Below are 19,483 nucleotides of genomic sequence, written 5' to 3'. Positions count from 1 at the left end.
TTAGTTCCCGGTGCATGCGAAATGGCTATAGCAAAGAGAACATCCACGAAATGAATCCAAGTCAGTGGTACCGCACGCGAGATGATTCGCCAACGAAGTTGGATGTTGGATATGCCTATATAAACAATGGTGCACCGTTTACCAAAGGAGTCATCCTATCTCTATTCTCTTCTCTGAAATTTCTCTCAATGTCATTACCTTCTTTCTCTCTAAAATTTTTGGAGTTGTTGATAAATTTTTTTTGTTGTAATGGCTTCAAAAAATATATATGTGATTGTATACTCGGGAAAATTACATTATTAAACCAGTGTGAAAAAAAATTATATGATTCAATCAAAGCCAAAAATGTAACATGGATCAACCAAAAACGTGTTTTTATGTAATTTAAATCAAACTAATTTAAATTACAAATTAACAATAATTTAAAGTTGATTAATTCAAAATATACAGCCAAAATTCGTATGTAATTCGAACCTACTTGATTTAAATTATGCATGCAGGTTGACTCAGAATAATTCGAATTACACTAAAAAAAATTAAAATTTGTATTAGTTTGTAATTTAAAATTTAAATAGATATAATTTAAATTAATGATTTATAAAATTGTATGTATTCGTATTATTGTATTCATATAATTAATTATATTTATTAGATTTTTTTAAAAAAATATCGCTTGTTTATTTAAAATAATACTGTTATTTTTTCTAAATCGAATAAATATAGTTAATCATATGAGCACAATAATACGAATATATACAATTTTATAAATCATTAATTTAAATTGTTTCTATTTAAATTTAAATTACAAACTAATATAAATTTTATAATTTAAAAATCTAATTATTTAAATAAAATTAAATTGATTAAAAATAAAAATATACTAATACAATTGAAATCGTATTAAAACGTAAACAAGTTTGTTGAATCTATAAACAAATTTTACGTAAATAAATAAGTTCAATCAATGTGATAAGTGAATTTTGTGTAAACTTTACGAAAACACAATAAAAAAATTAAATCCTAAAAAATAACAATTTTTTTAAATTAAATTTTTTTATATTTTATAATAGAAATAAAAAATCTGATTAACATTGAACTAGTCCAATATATTAGATAATTTTGTTTGTTTAGTGTAATTTGAATTGCATCCCTTATAATTTGAATGAGTGTAATTCAAATTACCCTGAATCAACCTGCATGCATAATTCGAATCAAGTAGGTTCCAATTACGTACAAATTTTAACTGCATATTTCGAATTGATCAACTTCGAATTACTGTTAATTTATAATTCGAATTAGTTTGATTTGAATTACTTAAAAATACGTTTCTGGTTGATCATGTTATATTTTTAGTTTTGGTTGAATCATTTAATTTTTTTCTCCAGTCTAATTTAATAATGTGATTTGCTCTGTATACTGGGTTCTCTTCCAACGTTAGCCCCATCCCTACTTGTTAATACCCTGGCCCAATGCAAAGGCCCAGGTCCAACTAAAAGGCCTAATCTGAAGGATTAGAGCCTAGCTAAGTGCCGACCTTCACATAAGAAGTCGGTACCAACCACGACTTGGTCTGAAGAAGTCGGATGTGAGATTAGCTGGCAGATGAACACTCATTCGAATGAGTAACCGTCCCTAAAATCTCTCTAACCGCTTCATAAAGCCATATCTTAACCTCCCCAAGATAATGGGAACGGTTAACACCCTAAAGATACGGCACTACACCAACGGTGGTTATTGGCTCACCCCTATAAATACACTGACACCCCTCAGGTATCTCTAAGGCCAATACTCTCTAGACCTGCTCACACTCTTGCTAACTTAGGCATCGGAGTGTCTTTGCAGGTACCACCCCCCATTCACTCGCGAGCACAAGTCGGACGGAGCCTCCCGAGTTGCAGATCCATCCGGAGTTCTCCTCCTTCACACACTTGGGCCGCCAAACGCCATCCATCGTATTAATCTCCGGTTACCCACCGTAACATTGGCGCCGTTGCCGGGGACCCGAGAGATCATCCATTGATGGCGGACAGATCCCACGAAGAAGGCCATGCGGAAACAGATTCTGAACAAGAGAATCTAGGCATGGGTAATAACGATGAAGACCTGGCCCTACACCAGGAAGACAACAATCAACACAGAGAGGGTACCTCCGGAGTGAAGAATCCGAAGGTAAATTCCTTAGAAGGGCGTGAATCAGAGAAAGGCGGACCATCCCACGTAATTGAACTAATGGGATTAGTCCACAGCCGCCTGGAACAATTGGAGCAAGAGCAGGAGAAACAGAAGGAAACGGAAAGGTACCTCAAAGAGGAGATGGAACGGCGAAAGAGTTAGAAAGAAAACTCTTACAGCTAGAATCCTCCCTCAAGAACTCCCGCGATGAACAAGAAGATCAACTCCCGGGCGGAGAAGATCCTTTCAGCGAGGACATAATGAGGGCAAAATTTTCAAGGAACTTCAAAAGCCCTAATATGGACCTCTATGACGGAACCACGGATCCAAAGCATCATCTAAGCAACTTTAAAAGTCGGATGTATCTGGCTGATGCCTCCGACGCTACGAGATGCAAAGCTTTCCCGACCACTTTATCGAAAGCAGCGATGAAGTGGTTCGATAGCCTTCCCCCGAGATCCATCACCAGCTTTGAGGACCTCTCAAGGAAATTCTTGATGAGGTTCTCAATTCAGAAAGATAAGGTAAAACATGCACCGAGTCTCCTGGGAATAAAACAGGAGATCGGAGAATCTCTGCGAGCCTATATGGAAAGGTTCAACAAAGCATGTTTAGAGATCCAAGACCTGCCCACAGAGGCAGTCATAATGGGGTTAGTCAATGGACTTAGAGAAAGTCCCTTCTCACAGTCCATATCTAAAAGACACCCCGTTTCTCTAAGTGATGTACAAGAAAGGGCTGAAAAGTACATCAATATGGAAGAGAATGCAAAACTAAGGGACCTGAGTTGGCGACCTGGATCCCCTCCTTCATCTAAGGAGAAGGAAAGGGAAGTCAAGAGAAAGGAAGAACTCGGTCTCGAGAGGCCCAGGAAGTATCACTCTTATACTCCTCTAAAAACTTCTATAGTGGATGTATACAGAGAGATTTGCCACACTGAAAGGCTGCCACCCCCTAGACCTATTAAAAATAAAAAAGGGGGAAGCCGTGGCGATTATTGCGAGTACCATAAAATATATGGTCACTCCACTAACGACTGCTACGACCTTAAGAATGTGATAGAAAAGCTGGCTAGAGAAGGTCGGCTTGATAGATATCTCATGGAAAGGTCGGACGCCCATGGAAAGAGAAAGCGAGATGATATGGATAGAAGAGATCCACCACCACAGACCCCAGAGAGACATATCCATATGATCTCAGGAGGATTTGCGGGAGGTGGAATCACCAAATCTTCTCGCAAAAGACATCTCAAAAGAGTCTATCAGGTCGGGGAAGAGACACCCGACCTCCCCACTATCTCATTCACAAAAGAAGATGGGCAAGGAGTAATCCCCGGGCACGATGACCCCGTGGTGATAACCATGATCCTAGCCAATGCCCATCTCCACAGAACCCTAGTAGACCAAGGAAGCTCGGCGGACATCCTCTTCAAGCCCGCCTTCGACAAGCTAGGGTTAGATGAAAAAGAGTTGAGAGCCTACCCCGACACCCTATATGGATTGGGGGATACGCCGATAAAACCACTGGGATTCTTGCCCCTTCACACCACTTTTGGAAGAGGGGAAAAATCAAGAACTCTGAGCGTAGACTTCATAGTCATCGATGAAGGGTCAGCCTACAATGCTTTAATTGGCAGGACTACCCTTAATCGCCTTGGAGCAGTGGTATCCACTCCCCACCTTTGCATGAAATTCCTAACTCCAGGAGGAATAGCAACGGTAAAGGGAGATCAAAAATTGGCAAGGAAGTGCTATAACGAAAGCCTAAATCTGAGAAGAAAGGGCAAAGAAGTTCACACCATAGAGCTAGGCGGCACAAGGACCAGAGAAGAGCTACGACCCCAACCGGGAGGAAAAACCGAGGAGATACAAGTCGGTGAGGAGGAAGGAAAAAACACTTACATAGGAGCCAACCTAGGGGAAACCCTAAAACAAAGGTTGGGTGAACTCCTAAGAGCTAATTCCGACCTCTTCGCATGGAAGGCTTCCGACATGCCCGGGATTGATCCCGAGCTCATGTCCCACAAGCTCTCGGTTTACCCAGGATCCCGACCTGTACAGCAAAGAAGACGCAAGCTCGGCCCGGAACGAGCCTCAATAGTAGAAGAGCAAGTACAGGCGCTCCTGGAAGCCGGCTTTATTAGAGAGGTCAAATACCCAACATGGCTAGCCAATGTAGTGCTAGTCAAAAAACAGAATGGCAAATGGAGAATGTGCGTCGACTATACCGACTTAAATAAGGCATGTCCTAAGGACCCTTATCCCCTACCGAGTATTGATACCCTGGTGGACTCCAGCTCGGGGTACCAATACTTATCATTCATGGACGCCTACTCGGGATATAACCAAATCCCGATGCATGAACCCGACCAGGAGAAAACATCATTCATCACACCAAAAGCCAACTATTGCTACGTGGTCATGCCATTCGGACTAAAGAATGCAGGAGCCACGTATCAAAGGCTGATGAACAAAGTGTTTTTCCCCCATCTAGGGAGCCTAATGGAAGTATACGTCGACGACATGTTAGTAAAAACCAAGAAAGAAGTCGACCTCTTATCCGACCTCTCACAAGTCTTCAACACTATAAGGTTGCATGGGATGAGACTAAATCCCGCAAAATGCGCCTTCGCGGTGGAAGCAGGGAAATTTCTAGGGTTCATGCTAACACAAAGAGGGATTGAGGCCAATCCCGACAAATGCAGAGCCATCCTAGAAATGAAAAGCCCGACTTGTTTGAGAGAGGTTCAACAGTTCAATGGCCGACTTGCAGCCCTCTCCAGATTTTTGGCAGGATCGGCACTAAAATCCCTTCCACTATTTTCCTTATTAAGGAAGGGATGCCAATTTGAATGGACCTCGGAGTGCGAGGAGGCGTTCCAAGAGTTCAAAAGATTCCTAAGTCAACCTCCTATCTTGACCCGACCAGTACCGGGAAAAGATCTCGTCCTATACCTATCCGTAGCAAACAGGGCTGTCTCATCAGCCCTGATCAGAGAAAACGAGGTCGGACAACACCCGGTCTACTTCATTAGTAAGGTCCTACAAGGCCCTGAACTAAGGTACCACAAACTAGAAAAGTTTGCCTACTCCTTAGTGATAGCCTCACGAAGGCTACGACCTTACTTTCAGGCTCACACAATAAGAGTCCGCACAAACCAACCCATGAAGCAAATCCTCCAAAAGACGGATGTTGCGGGAAGAATGGTTCAATGGGCAATAGAGCTCTCCGAGTTCGATTTGAGATATGAAACTCGGACAGCAATCAAAGCCCAATGCCTCGCCGACTTCGTAGCAGAATATGCAGGAGATCAAGAGGAAAAGCCAACTACATGGGAACTCTATGTAGATGGATCCTCCAACAAAACAGGGAGCGGCGCAGGCATAATATTGGTAGATGAAAGAGGAACCCAGATAGAGGTCTCCTTAAAATTTGAATTCCCAGCTTCAAACAACCAGGCAGAATATGAAGCCTTGATAGCCGGATTAAAGTTGGCAGAAGAAGTCGGTGCTACAAAAATATTGATATATAGCGACTCACAGGTGGTGACCTCCTAGATAAGCGGAGAATATCAGGCAAAGGACCCCAATATGAAGAAATACTTGGAGAAAACCTTGGAGCACCTTGGGCGCTTTGCGGAAACCGAGGTTAAGCACATAACTCGGGATCTAAATAGCAGAGCTGATGCCCTATCCAAGTTGGCAAGTACCAAACCCGGAGGAAACAACAGAAGCCTGATTCAAGAAACCCTCCAAGAGCCCTCGGTGTCAAAAACAGAAGATGAGCAAGAGGTACTTGAGGTAGTCGGTTTAAACCTCGGATGGATGAATCCCTTGGTCGAATACCTGAAATTCGACATCCTCCCCAAGGAGGAGAAAGAAGCTAAAAAAATCCGAAGGGAAGCACAACATTATACTTTGGTGAGAAATGTCCTTTACAGAAGAGGGATATCAACGCCATTACTAAAGTGCGTACCGACCTCGAGAACCACCGAGGTGTTGGAGGAAGTACATAGTGGGATCTGCGGAAACCATCTCGGAGCAAGGTCGTTGGCCAGGAAAGTAATCCGAGCAGGATTCTATTGGCCGACCTTGTAGAGAGATGCCACAGACTTTGTGAAAAAATGCCAACCATGCCAGATGCATGCAAATTTCCACGTAGCTCCACCAGAAGAGCTCATCAGTATCACTTCCCCCTGGCCTTTCGCAAAATGGGGAATGGATTTGTTAGGTCCTTTTCCTCAAGCACCAGGACAAGTCAGGTACTTGATCGTGGGAATAGATTACTTCACAAAGTGGATAGAAGCAGAACCATTAGCCACTATCACCGCTCAAAGAAGTCGCAGGTTCCTCTACAAAAACATCATCACAAGGTATGGAATTCCTTATTCCATCACCACAGACAATGGAACCCAATTTACCGATGCCACCTTCAGAAATCTGGTAGCCAGTATGAAAATCAAGCATCAATTCACCTCGGTGGAACACCCACAAGCCAATGGGCAAGCCGAGGCAGCTAATAAAGTCATACTGGCAGGATTAAAGAAGAGATTACAGGAAGCAAAGGGAGCTTGGGCTGAAGAGCTCCCTCAAGTGCTATGGGCTTATAGGACAACCCCCCAATCCGCCACAGGAGAAACACCCTTCCGACTAGTCTACGGCGTAGAAGCCATGATTCCAATAGAAATCAATGAGCAAAGCCCAAGGGTAATTCTCCATGACGAGGTCGGAAATATACAGGGGCACAAAGAGGAGCTCGACTTGCTCCCCGAAGTCCGAGAAGGTGCCCAGATAAGAGAAGCAGCATTAAAGCAAAGGATGACTACTAGATACAACAAGAAAGTCATTCGAAGAACATTTGCCCCGGATGACTTGGTCCTCATCAGAAATGACATTGGAGTCAACAAATCAGGAGAAGGAAAGCTCGCCGCAAATTGGAAGGGGCCATACAAAATCAAGGAAGTGTTAGGGAAAGGTTATTATAAAGTAACCGACCTGAATGGCACTGAGTTACCAAGGTCGTGGCATGCTTGTAATATGAAAAGGTACTACAGTTGAAAGCAAACTCTACTCCCTGATGTACTCTTTTCCCAACTTCATGATTTTTTCCCAAAAAGGGTTTTTTCTGGAGAAGGGTTTTTAACGAGGCATCACAGTAGAGGCTAAGGGAAATAGGCTATCAAGACCCTTAGTAGCAAAAAGGTACCTTCCCAATTAATAAAGATCTTTTTCATTTACAATATCTCTTATAATATCCTCCTTTATTTTTTCTAAGTTTTTCTACGAAACGCACCGACTTAAGCTCGACAAAACGTGAAAATCCCATGAACCGACCTAACATGGTCGTCAGGATGAAACGACGAGGCACAAGTCGGTGTAAAGAGGTTGTATAAGTTAATCGTAACAAACTCGGGAACAGTCCGACTCGTAAGTCAAGACAAGGACCCGAGTAAACAAACTCGGAAACACTCCGAGTAGATGAAAAACGCATCACAAAAATAACCTAAGTCATAAAAACTCACTAAAGCAAAGTTGAGTATAAAGGATAACAGAAAGAGATTGAAAAACCTAGAAAAAGTTTAAAGGCTGCATAAAAGCCCTTAAACGAAAAAGGCTCGAGAAAGCAATGCAAGCCAACAAAAAGGTTTTCCCGGAAAAGATCAAACATATCGAAATCAGAAAAGCATGCACGCACAAGCTAACTTAGAACCCTTATCCAAAAAAGGGCATTTATTTTCCTGCACCCTTGTTCAAAAAGGGCACTCGCCAAAAATATTTTGTTTACGGCCTTAAAAGGCCAAAGAAAATTGTTCTCACAACCAACAACAGATAAATAAGTTTAAAAAAGGGGGGACCCACAGGCCGGGCCCCCATATAGCCATAAAAAATATATAAAGTCATCTTTTCAAAGGAGTAGAGGAATCACCACCGCCAGACTCAGGAGGAGCGCCACCAGGACCAGGAGGGGGAGCCGAAGAGGAAGTCGGATGAACAGCTGAAGAACTCGGAGCATCTCGGGAACGAGGAGGAGACTCAATGACCCTCTGCCCCCGAGTCTTCAAGTCTGACTCGGAAACAACCTCGGGGACAGGCGGATCAACGATGGCGCCATCAATAACTACCTTGTCAAGATGTAGAGGAGAAAGATCCAAGTCGGGAGCGATAACTCTGACTTGCTCTAAGAAAATTCTCCAAGACTCCTCAGCACCCTCAGCAATAGAGTCCTCCAACTCGGCATAAGCATTCCGAGAGTTCAGCAAATCCTTCCTCACAGCTACAATATCTCGAAATAGACTTTGGTAACTCTCCTGGGCTGTCTTCCTCAAATTCGCCTCCATGGTAAGTTGGGCCTGCAGCTGGCTCTCCTTCTCCCGGAGGCTGTCTCTCTCCTCCCTCAACTTATCCCTCTCTTCCTTCAACTCCCTCTCATGTTTTTGAAAAACAAGAAGCCTCCCCTCCAGCTCCTCAACCTTTGAGGTTGCCCCCAAAGAGCTGAGGGGAGTCTTCTCAAAGATGTCCAAAAGTTTGCCACAAACTCCCGCCGCCCTAAAACTCTCCTCGGCCAGAGCGGTGAGGTGGTTCCGAACAGAAACATCATCCATATTTATAAAAGGATAGATATTCTTTCGGACGAATGCAAGAGCATCCGCCTTAACCCCACCATCCCAAGAAGGGCCAGACTCTGAAGTCTTGCGCTTCTTCTTCTCTGGCTCGGAGAGAAGTTGGGCAGAAGGGAGTGGTCGAGACAAACTTGAGGAGGAAATAATAATAGGTTGAGAGGGAGTACCCACAGTCCTAGGAGGAGGAGGAGGAGGAGGAGGAGAGGTGATTGCCTTGGCACCACCGGACCTAGCCCGGGACTTCGCTTTGGCCTCCTGGACCCTCTGGTAGGACTCTTGAGCATTCTTCTTTGCCATATCTACAAAAGAAACAACCAAGTTACAAGTCGGCAGAAACAACTCGGAAATAAGGAATGCATGCACTACCTATGCAAGATTGAACAAAAGTCGGCGTCCCCTGGAGGATTTTCCTCGTATCCAAGTATGGGGCCCTCCCCCACGCTTCTCGGAAAAACCCCACAATGGCCGCCTCCACCTCGTCTAGGTCATCTAGACCATACTTTTCGCAAGGGGAGGCCGCCAGCCAATAAAGAGGGAAGCGAGGGGAAGAGTGCTCATCAAGGAAGAAGGGGTGGTGACCCTCTACGGCTTGAACTTTGAAAAAGAAGTTTTTGAAGTCATGAAAAGATTCGTCGAAAAGGGTAAAAATCCTCCGACCTTGTATGGCTCGAAAGGATACCCATTGCTGTTTGTTGTTTAGCCCACTAAAGGGCTTAGTCATATGAAAAAGAAAAAAGAAAATCCTCAAAGAGGTCGGGAAGTCCAGAGCATGGCTGATAAACTGATAGATCTTCAAAAAACCCCAAGAATTAGGGTGAAGTTGAGTAGGGGCAACTCTACAGTGGTGCAAAACAGATATCTCGAAATCTGAGAAAGGAAGAAAAACACCCAAGCGGGTGATCATACATTCATACATGAAGAAAAAATGAGGGGCCGCCTCATTAACTCTCCCAAAACAGACCCGGTCTTCAGGACCCGGGATTATCAGTTCATATTTTGGCTCGTCCTCCTCCGAAGTGCAGAGCCTGTGATGAGTACGAAGATGAGTGATGAACTCAGCATCGACCAACGGTTCCTCCCCAAGGACCGTAACATCAACCCACTGAGAAAGAACGTCATTGGAAGCCATTTTTTATATAAAGAAAAGTGGCATAAACCTACAAAAGGGAAAAAGAAAAAGAAAAATAAAAAAAACACGGCCCCTAAAGAGGAGAGATACGAAGCTAGAATCTACAGGTCAACCTATCCACTCACAAAACAAAACATGCAAACATAAGGCATGACATGGAAGAAACAAAACTAACCCTTATCCGAGAAATGAAGGACAGAAATCTTCGAACACAAGAATACAGCACGAGCAAGGAAAGAAGAAGTTTGAAAGATTGCAGAAACGGAAAAATGAAAGAGAGGGAAAGTATTTATAAACACGCTAAGGGGCATAATGGTAAAAGTGGAGCAGTCATTAATGAGATTGCACCGTTACCAAAGCCCTCAATGCTTCCCCAACGGACACGACGCTTGAACTGACGTAACTGTCAGAAACAAAAGGTCGCAAAAATCACGTCGGTTTCTAAGACCCGCGTTTCCTCCAAACAAGTCGACTACGAACCCGAGTTAAATACTTGAACCCAAACTTTGAAGAAAATTTGGGCTCAAGTAGGGGCACTGTTAATACCCTGGCCCAATGCAAAGGCCCAGGTCCAACTAAAAGGCCTAATCTGAAGGATTAGAGCCTAGCTAAGTGCCGACCTTCACATAAGAAGTCGGTACCAACCACGACTTGGTCTGAAGAAGTCGGATGTGAGATTAGCTGGCAGATGAACACTCATTCAAATGAGTAACCGTCCCTAAAATCTCTCTAACCGCTTCATAAAGCCATATCTTAACCTCCCCAAGATAATGGGAACGGTTAACACCCTAAAGATACGGCACTACACCAACGGTGGTTATTGGCTCACCCCTATAAATACACTGACACCCCTCAGGTATCTCTAAGGCCAATACTCTCTAGACCTGCTCACACTCTTGCTAACTTAGGCATCGGAGTGTCTTTGCAGGTACCACCCCCCATTCACTCGCGAGCACAAGTCGGACGGAGCCTCCCGAGTTGCAGATCCATCCGGAGTTCTCCTCCTTCACACACTTGGGCCGCCAAACGCCATCCATCGTATTAATCTCCGGTTACCCACCGTAACACTACTCATGTTAGTTTTTTTTTTCTTCAAATAGAATAACACAGATCAACTTACACAAATTTCCTTTGCCACCAACTCGCTGGCGCTACCCTGATGTTGCCCAACTCGTTGGCGCCAGGGTTGGATTGGGCATTTCGTGCATGCCAGGAGCAAAATGGGAGAACTGCACGCATTCTGAAGATATCAGCTCCATTTCGTGGCCGTCGGACACGATTTGAAGTGAATCTCTATTTCGCCGTCATCCACTCTGAATTAGCTCTGCGTATTTTTGAAATAATTTCTATTTGTGCGTATTTTGATAAATAATGTATTTTTATTATTTATTTATATGAAAAAAGCCCAGAATTCAAATTCATTATCATAACAGAATATAAGGAAAGACGGGGAATATACTAGAACACAGTAAATAAAAAACGCAAGCCATTTCGTATTATCCTTCCTTCTTTTATATATATCCAAAGTTAAGAAAAGAATTCACCCAAATATACTGAGAAGGCATATTTTCGCCGGGAGGCAGTGTCCGCCGTCACCACGGTGGAAAAGTGCGGGAAATTTTTTATTTTAATAAATAAATTAATTATAATAATTATTGAAATAAATAATTTTAAAAATATTTATTAAAATAAATATCTTCTTTTTATTTTGTTTACAGTATGTATTTTTTTAATTTTAAAAATAATAAAAAAATTAATATTATCAATAATTTAAATTTTTGTTATATAATTAGGGAAGATAATACCATCCAAACATGCGGGTACTCACTCTGTCTCTATCTACTCGAAGCGGATAATTACCCGTCTCGCACCAGGGCGGATTTTTAACGGGACGGGGTCGGATTTAGGTAATACACGCCCCTATCCGTCCCGCTATATATATAATATATATTATTTTAATATATAATATGTATAATATATGTAAAATAATTAGTAAATGATTAATAATATTGTATCATATTTAAATTTTTATTTTAATTTATGTTATGTATGTGATTATGGTTATATAAATTTTAAAATTTAATTTTATTTATTGGATTTTAATAATTATAGGAGTGGAGCAGGTACCCGCAAGAGTGAGTTAGGGTTTAGCGTTTTACTATCCGCGGGTAGAAGCGGGACGGGTTCTATGCAGGTTAGTGTATGGCGGGGCGGGGTCGGGTAGAACAAAAATCCGCTCTTACCCGCCCCGTTGTCACCCCTACATATAATTAGTCAATAAAAAAGTTGGTTGGGGAGATTAAAATTAGTCCATTTTAAATGATAGGAATTAACTAGTAATGGATAATTAGTTAATTACTGTCCATTAAATCAATCACGTATAAATAATAATGGGTAACTAGCAATGGGTAGTTACTGCTCATTAAATAAATCACGTGTAGATAGTAATGGATAGTTACAAATATATTTTATTTGTTGCATGGAAGTACATAAAAATTTGAAATATAAAATTTGTTATGTATATAGACAAACTAAAATTTTTTGTGTACTCTTTTTGAGTATTAATTGATTAAACATATCCGTTTTAAAATATTTTAAATTAAATTATGATCTAATTAGATTGATTTAAATTTGAAAAATAAAAATAACCATTTACCAATTGTTAAAAGAGATTGATAGGATAGTAGGGAGAGAATTGAAATTTCTCTCACGTGGATAGTGGGAAATAACATGAGAGATAATTGTTTCAATTCTGTTTTATTAACATTTTTATGTACTAATTGCATGCTAAAATTTTAGATTATTGATAATATTAATATTTTTTATTATTTTCAAATTTTTTTTAAAATACACTGTAAACGAGATATACACATTTCACGTCCATCCGTCTTATCTCATTTACAATGTAATCCATCCGTCTTAGAGAAAAATATTTATTTCGGTAAATATTTTTAAAATTTTTTATTTCGGTAATTATTATAATTAATTTATTTATTAAAATATCGCGGGAAAACAGAAACGAAATTATAGACTGGTAATCATAGGGTGTTTTCTTTCTTGGGCCACGGTAGAGAATAAAGAAAAAGTAAAGATGTTAGGGTTTTTCTTTTCTGAAAATAGAAAAGGAAAAAAAGAATATGAGGATTTTCTTTCTAGGCCTCAAAATAGTGGAATGACATTGTGGGGCGGGTATGTTGAGTACGTTGACCCAAAGAATAGCAAGGGCGAGTGTGATGGACATGGAAGCCTTAGAAGTTCTTTTTGTTTTTTGTGAAAAGCCTAATTAGTAATCGTCAATTTTGAGCCCAACTTATGTTGACGTTGAATCTAAGCCTACTATCTGTTTCACTTTGACGTGAAGTATGTGCTCAGTTCAAACAAAATGCTCAATGAATGTATTCATCTTTTCTGGGCTTAGTCCCCGTATTTTCACCGAAAAAGAAAATTCTCAATTAAAATCTTATTTATTTGTTAGCACTTAGCACACAAGTAGTACATCCGAAAAAAACGCCTCATTCTTTTGGTTGTATATTGGGGCAATTCGATTTTACATAAAGGTGTTTTATGATATCACCGTACAAAAACTGTCTTTTTGGGATTATCTTCTGAAGTCACACCATGCTTTTTGTTCGTGGGACTCTACGAATTTAATCAAACCCTCAAATTGTTGAGGATTTAATATATATAGCTTCCCGTTAACATTGATGAACTTCAGTGTGCATTTGATAGTGAAAAATAAAAACTGAAAACATTTAACCTTAAAAGAGCAGAGTTTCAAATTTCTAGACTTTGTCCCGGTTACATAAAAGCTTCTAGACTAGTTACGGATTGCACTATCACTTCACTTAATGGATAGGAAACAACCACAATCAGGATATACTATTACTAACACAAGCATTCTTCTCCATTTCGTTTCATTTTGATTTTTCTTTTCTTTTTTTACCCTTAGGAAGCAAAGCAGGGTGACCATAAGCGCACCACCTAGCAACAATAAACTAAAATATAATACATTTTACAGATTCAAGAGTGGGCTGAAAAGAAAGCGAGCAGGCCCACTAGAGGGGCATTGATATATGTAGTTGGCTCGGTCTCCTGATAGAAAGGCCTGGAGTCCGGGAAAGCATCTGTGTTGTTGTTAGGCCCACCAACCACGGCTCCGACCAACACATTCGGGTTGGGATTTGGGCTAAGGAAATATCGAGATCCAGCTTTGCATCCAATGTGGGCTGGGTGGACCGCCACCGATGGGAGCGAGCTGGCCCGGTGATGTATCCTCTGTGGGTAGCGAGCACCGTATCCAACCATGTACGACATTCCCATTGGGTTATCCCCAAGAATGTAGTCCACCTAGTAACCATCACATTATTAGTACGTCATCATCAGAACCCTCATAATAATTTTATTACTATACTGTACGCATGTCACGTGATGATGTTATTTTACTTAATTTAAAGAAAGGACAAATTGTAGCCGTTAATTTTGTCTGATGTTGGAAACTAGAAACTGGTCCCGGTGTGGACTGACTGGACCCTAATCAATCAACGGTTTGTATGAAGCTGATGTTCGGTCCCAATTAACAGTAGCAGAAATGAATGAATAAATGAATGAAGTTACCACTGACCTGGCGTTTAGCAAGGTGTTTGAGCAAAGCTGGCGTGGCAGTGGTCTCGCCACATGGCACAATCTTATTGGCGTGGCTTAGGTAGTTAGAATAGGCTAGGAGCAGAAAAGAGAGGGACGTTACATGCTGCATGTTGCTTCCTCCAGCCTTGAAAATAAGACCACCTTTTTCAATTATACCATCAAAAGAGAGGATAAGTTAGCTTTGGGGGAAAAAGTAAACTAAATATAGGACAATTTTTTTTTTCTCTTTGAATTGGATATTGAATTTGCTAACTTGTCTTTTAAAAGTAAGTATTAAATATTTACAAATTATTTATTTTTATATTTGTTAAATTAAATATTAATTTTTATTTTTTAATAAATTAAGTAATTATATACCAGTACTGTAGTAATCACCTAAAAATAAAAAAAAAAAAACAAAGGCCAACTGCTCTTTTTACTGAAATAATTGTGCAGAATTACCAATGCACGGATTTGCATACGAAGCTCAATCAAAGCCTTTTTCTTTTCTGTTGTTTGCCCTTACAAAAGCAAGGGATAATTAATGGCTTTGGATGCCTGGTAATCATTGTTTACATTACATGCAATAAACACGCGAGCAATCGCTTTTCTCTAGAAAAGACAATAAAGAAATGAGGAAATACCTGGGGAATACTGAACTTGAGGGTGGGAAATTCCGGGCAATATCGAACAAATAAATCCATCTGCATTTTGCTTGAACGACGCAAAATAGTTTGCTCTTCCCATCAACACCTCCTACGAAAAAATATGTATATTTATGCATTATTCCATGGTGTTATGTGGCGCTGAAGGTGCAAGTTACTGGTAGTATATGAACATAATCTAACCTACTCCAATACCTACTTCAACAGCATCAAGAACAAAAACCATTGATAACGTTTTAAATTTTTTTTTTATCTGAATAAAAAACGCATAATGTGCAGAACAGGGAGAAAAGTGATAGCGATGAGAGCTTAAACAAAAAGTCACAGGATCAAAATCAATTCAAGTGAAAGAAAAGTGATTGTGCAGAAAATATGGCTGAGAGTATGGTGCACATGCATGATGCAGTACCGGGACCCATCCATTAGCCAGATCTGATAGGATGAAAATAATTAAGGACAAGACTTTATGTTCCAAATGCTGACGATACGGAGTGCTTACATTTTGGCCACTTAATTTTGGTTCTGAATGAAGAGACAGGACACTCTACATATCCTTCAAGTCTAATCTTTACCCATTTTAAAGACAAATTTGCCCCCTTGATATTTTAATGCCATAAACAAATCTATTCTAGTGGTATTTCCAGTACTATAATTTACTTTCAAGTTCCAATTATTAGGGAATGTCCCCGCCTGTATAATAACAAAAGCTAGTGCTCACATTAAACTCACATACAATCACCATATCATGTGCAATCATCAGCGTTTCACACCCCTTTTCTCAATGCCATCTTGACTTTCCTTCCATTATACTCATGAATCATGAATAAAAGGATAAAACTTTTCTTAAATCCAGTCTGTATTATTCCCATTCCTTATCTGTGATCTAAAGTTGTACCATACATATGCAAACAAGCTTATTACTATCACCTACATTCCTTATATGACCCACCAATAAGATGAAGTCAAATTTAAGATTCCTTTCTCTTTGTTACATTTTTTCCACATTATTTAAAACAATCAATGGAGCTTGCAAAAGTGATAACCCTACTGGTGCATTGTATTTTGCTTATTTAATTTGGCAAAACCTATTTTATTTATTATATCAACTGTTTCGAGATGAACCATTTTGTGGCATGAGTTTGGCATTGAATGAAAGAGACAAATACAGTTAAGTCTCGTAGAAAACATGGGATCTGTACAAGAAATGAACAACTCCCTAAATATATAGCATTATGCCCGTTTATATATTAAAGTTGTTTATTTGTATGTTTTAAAATAAACGCCCGTTGTAATAGTTCATGTATGTTATAAAACTCAAAAAACTTATTTAAAGTAAAATAAAATAAAGTAGATGATCTAAATCTATCATAGATATAAAAATTTAACATACAAACAGGACCAATTGTAAAGCTAGTGTGGTGTAAAGAAAGAATATTATAGGTGTTAAATTCCCTGTTGTGCTTGTGATGATCAATGATTAATAATATGATAAGTGTACAGATTGAGAAGGGAGCAGCAAGAATGGGAGTCCCATACAAAGGGGAAAAAAAAGTAAATCAATTTGGACGTAGCACGTGATGAGTAGAACTTTATCCTATATTGTGCAGCTAGATTGAATGAATGAGCAGTGGCAGAGTACCCCCACATGCCCAACGGGGTGCACAAGACAAGAAGAACCAAATACAAACCATAAAATGACAAAAGCAATTTTGATTACCACAAACAATAGTATATAATATGCAAGGAAAATGGAGCAGCTCAATTATATAAGGAATACTAACAATTCATTATTAATTAATTACTGTAATTAAAGTAAGTTGGCACTTAGCAGTAGAATGGAGTCCAAATGTAGTTGTAAGTTGCAAATCAAATACAGGGGAGTGTAGTAGTACTAAATACTAATAGTAAATATGGAGGATGAGGATGCTACCTTGGAAATGAGAACATTAATCCCGGCATGCTTGTTATCCCAACCAAACTCATTAATGGTGTCCCCAGCTCTCAATACCACCTCGTTCCTCACAATGTATTCCCTGTACTGACGCCTACGCGACGCCTTGTGCAACCACGCTGCTGCCCATAACAGCTCGTCCTGATAAATTAACAATCAGATTCATCCAATCGGACGGCTAGTATTAGATACATACATGATTATCACTCAACTCTCTCACACACGCACCTGGTACCCATTGACGTCACAGTAAAATGGGCAGACTGCTTTCTTTAGGCTGTTACTGTATGCACCACGATGCCTGTCAGCGAACCCGAACACCTGCATCCTCACCCCAACCAAACCAACCGTTATTTTCTCGCGATATTTTAACGGAAATTAGTCAAATTACCATTAAATGTCATTTTTCACTTTTTTTTTTTAATCTCGCGTACTACCTACAGTCCTACACTACTCTACTCTCTAGTCTCTGCTATGCATATATATTTATTTTAAGAAAATACAAATACAGGAGAAAAGGAAAAAGTCAAAAAACACAATTCCCAGTAAAGTATAGGGTGGTTGTCTGTTCTTTTACGAATCACTTTTCAAACTTACCACAGTTGCGAACAAGTTAAAGGCGAGGGTAAAAGGAAGGAAGGAAGAAAAGTTAAGAAAAATGGAATAGGGAAGAAAGAGTAGAATGAGAGTGAGGGATGAAAGCGACTGTACCGTAACGGCTCGATTGAGGAGAAGTCTAGAGTAAGCGGGATCACGTGATCTAAAGACGATGGAGGCAGCGGCAAGTGCAGCGGCCGTTTCTCCTGCCACGTCAGAGCCAGGGTGGGACCCATCCACCTTGTAAACGGTACGGAGAGTGTCCATGTCCTCTGGCCTCTCCCAACAGTTATGGTCCGAGAGAGGGTCTCCCACCTGCACGAACACCACACCGGTCCCTACCTTCGACGTTGCCTTCAGCAGGTAGTCCGTTCCCCACCTCACCGCCTTCAATGCGTTCCCGAGCTCAGGCCCCATGCTCCTCCCGAAGTCTATCACGCTCCACGCCAGCATTGTTGTAGTGAACGCCATCGGAAACCCGAACTTGATGTTGTCCCCGGCGTCGTAGTACCCTCCAGTCAAGTCCAACTGCCAGTGAGCAACACCAAAACACAGAAAACAACATAATGCAGGTCATTAAAGTGCTACATTGTGAAAAATAATGGCAGATTATGACAGAGTAGCGTGATTACTCCGGCGGTGGCGCCGTCGTGTAATGCGGAGTCGTGGCGCCATCGGAGGCGCTGGTCGGGTGGGAGTCTGCCGGAGCGCTGGCCTTCGAAGAAGAGGATGCTCTTGCGGAGAGCGTCGTGGTAGTCATGGGCGGTGGCCGCGCTTGGGCGGATCAGGAGGAGGATTATGGTGAGAATGCGAAAGGCGGGAGCATAGGAGAGGGCCTTTGGCGCCATTTTTTCTTTTCTTTTTGGTGTTTTGCCCACTCTGCCCCTGTGCGGTGGTGTTAGTTTGTGAGGAATGCCAACTGCCAAGTGAGGGAGTGTGTGAGTGAAGTGATGAAGGTGAAACCGTCAAGGTGGTTAGTTATATAAACGAGAACGAGAAAGCATCTTTGGATTCCAGGGAGTTCTCCAATGCATTGTTGCCACGTGGATAAACATTAATGGTTGGGTTTTCGGAGCCCGATGCAGACATGGAAATTGGAACGAAGACTGAAATGAAATGGGAAACGGGTATTTGTTCGGGTGTGGTGTTATGACCGGGTCAAAGTTAGTATGATGGGAGCATGTGACTGGCACCGCCAATTGGTGGGGAACACGTGGAATAGGAGGAAAGGAGAGTTGTGGGACCGGGGGTAGGGAGCATGTGGTGTAGCCGCAGCTTTTTGATGGAAAATGGAGGAATGGCTATGATGCGTCTGATTTGTATGAACTGTGACTGTATGGAGTATAATCCTATGCCTATCTGTATGGGGAAGAGGGAAGCATGTGAGCTTATGCTGGCTTGTTAAATTCATGCTCACTCATTTGGATATATTGGTGCTTTCACAGGTTGGTTTTCTCAAAAAGATTGAAATATTTTCTTGCCAATTGAGGAAGAAAACGAAATTTCATCTTGTAATATATCCTATATATGTAACTGTAACAGTGTAAGTTGCCATATAGTGCCTAATACACACAAGTTGTGAAAATTTGGTATAAAATTAGAGTTTAGCTCTTGGAATTGCAATAGAGGGATTCCTTTATGGAATATAACGCATCAAAATTCAAAATTAATGGGTGGGTTTTCATAAAAATAACAATGATGTCATTCTAGGCAAAGGTCTATATGCT

General features: G+C 40.8%; 1 protein-coding gene across 1 annotated transcript; it reads right to left on the bottom strand.

Annotated features, from left to right (window-relative positions):
* Positions 1 to 13,671: 13,671 nt before the first annotated feature.
* LOC112791999 (endoglucanase 8-like) lies at positions 13,672 to 18,860 on the bottom strand. Its single transcript, XM_025835070.3, has 7 exons — positions 18,389 to 18,860; positions 17,871 to 18,284; positions 17,388 to 17,480; positions 17,139 to 17,300; positions 15,188 to 15,299; positions 14,542 to 14,705; positions 13,672 to 14,267 (listed from the first exon to the last, which is right to left on the bottom strand). The coding sequence occupies exons 1-7, from the start codon at positions 18,602 to 18,604 to the stop codon at positions 13,941 to 13,943; spliced, it is 1,488 nt and encodes a 495-aa protein (XP_025690855.1). The 5' UTR covers positions 18,605 to 18,860; the 3' UTR covers positions 13,672 to 13,940.
* Between the last annotated feature and the right edge of the window lie 623 nt (positions 18,861 to 19,483).

This window comes from Arachis hypogaea, chromosome 13 (assembly GCF_003086295.3).
Source record: "Arachis hypogaea cultivar Tifrunner chromosome 13, arahy.Tifrunner.gnm2.J5K5, whole genome shotgun sequence".
Lineage (NCBI taxonomy): Eukaryota > Viridiplantae > Streptophyta > Magnoliopsida > Fabales > Fabaceae > Arachis > Arachis hypogaea.
This window is presented reverse-complemented; position numbering and strand designations above follow the sequence as displayed.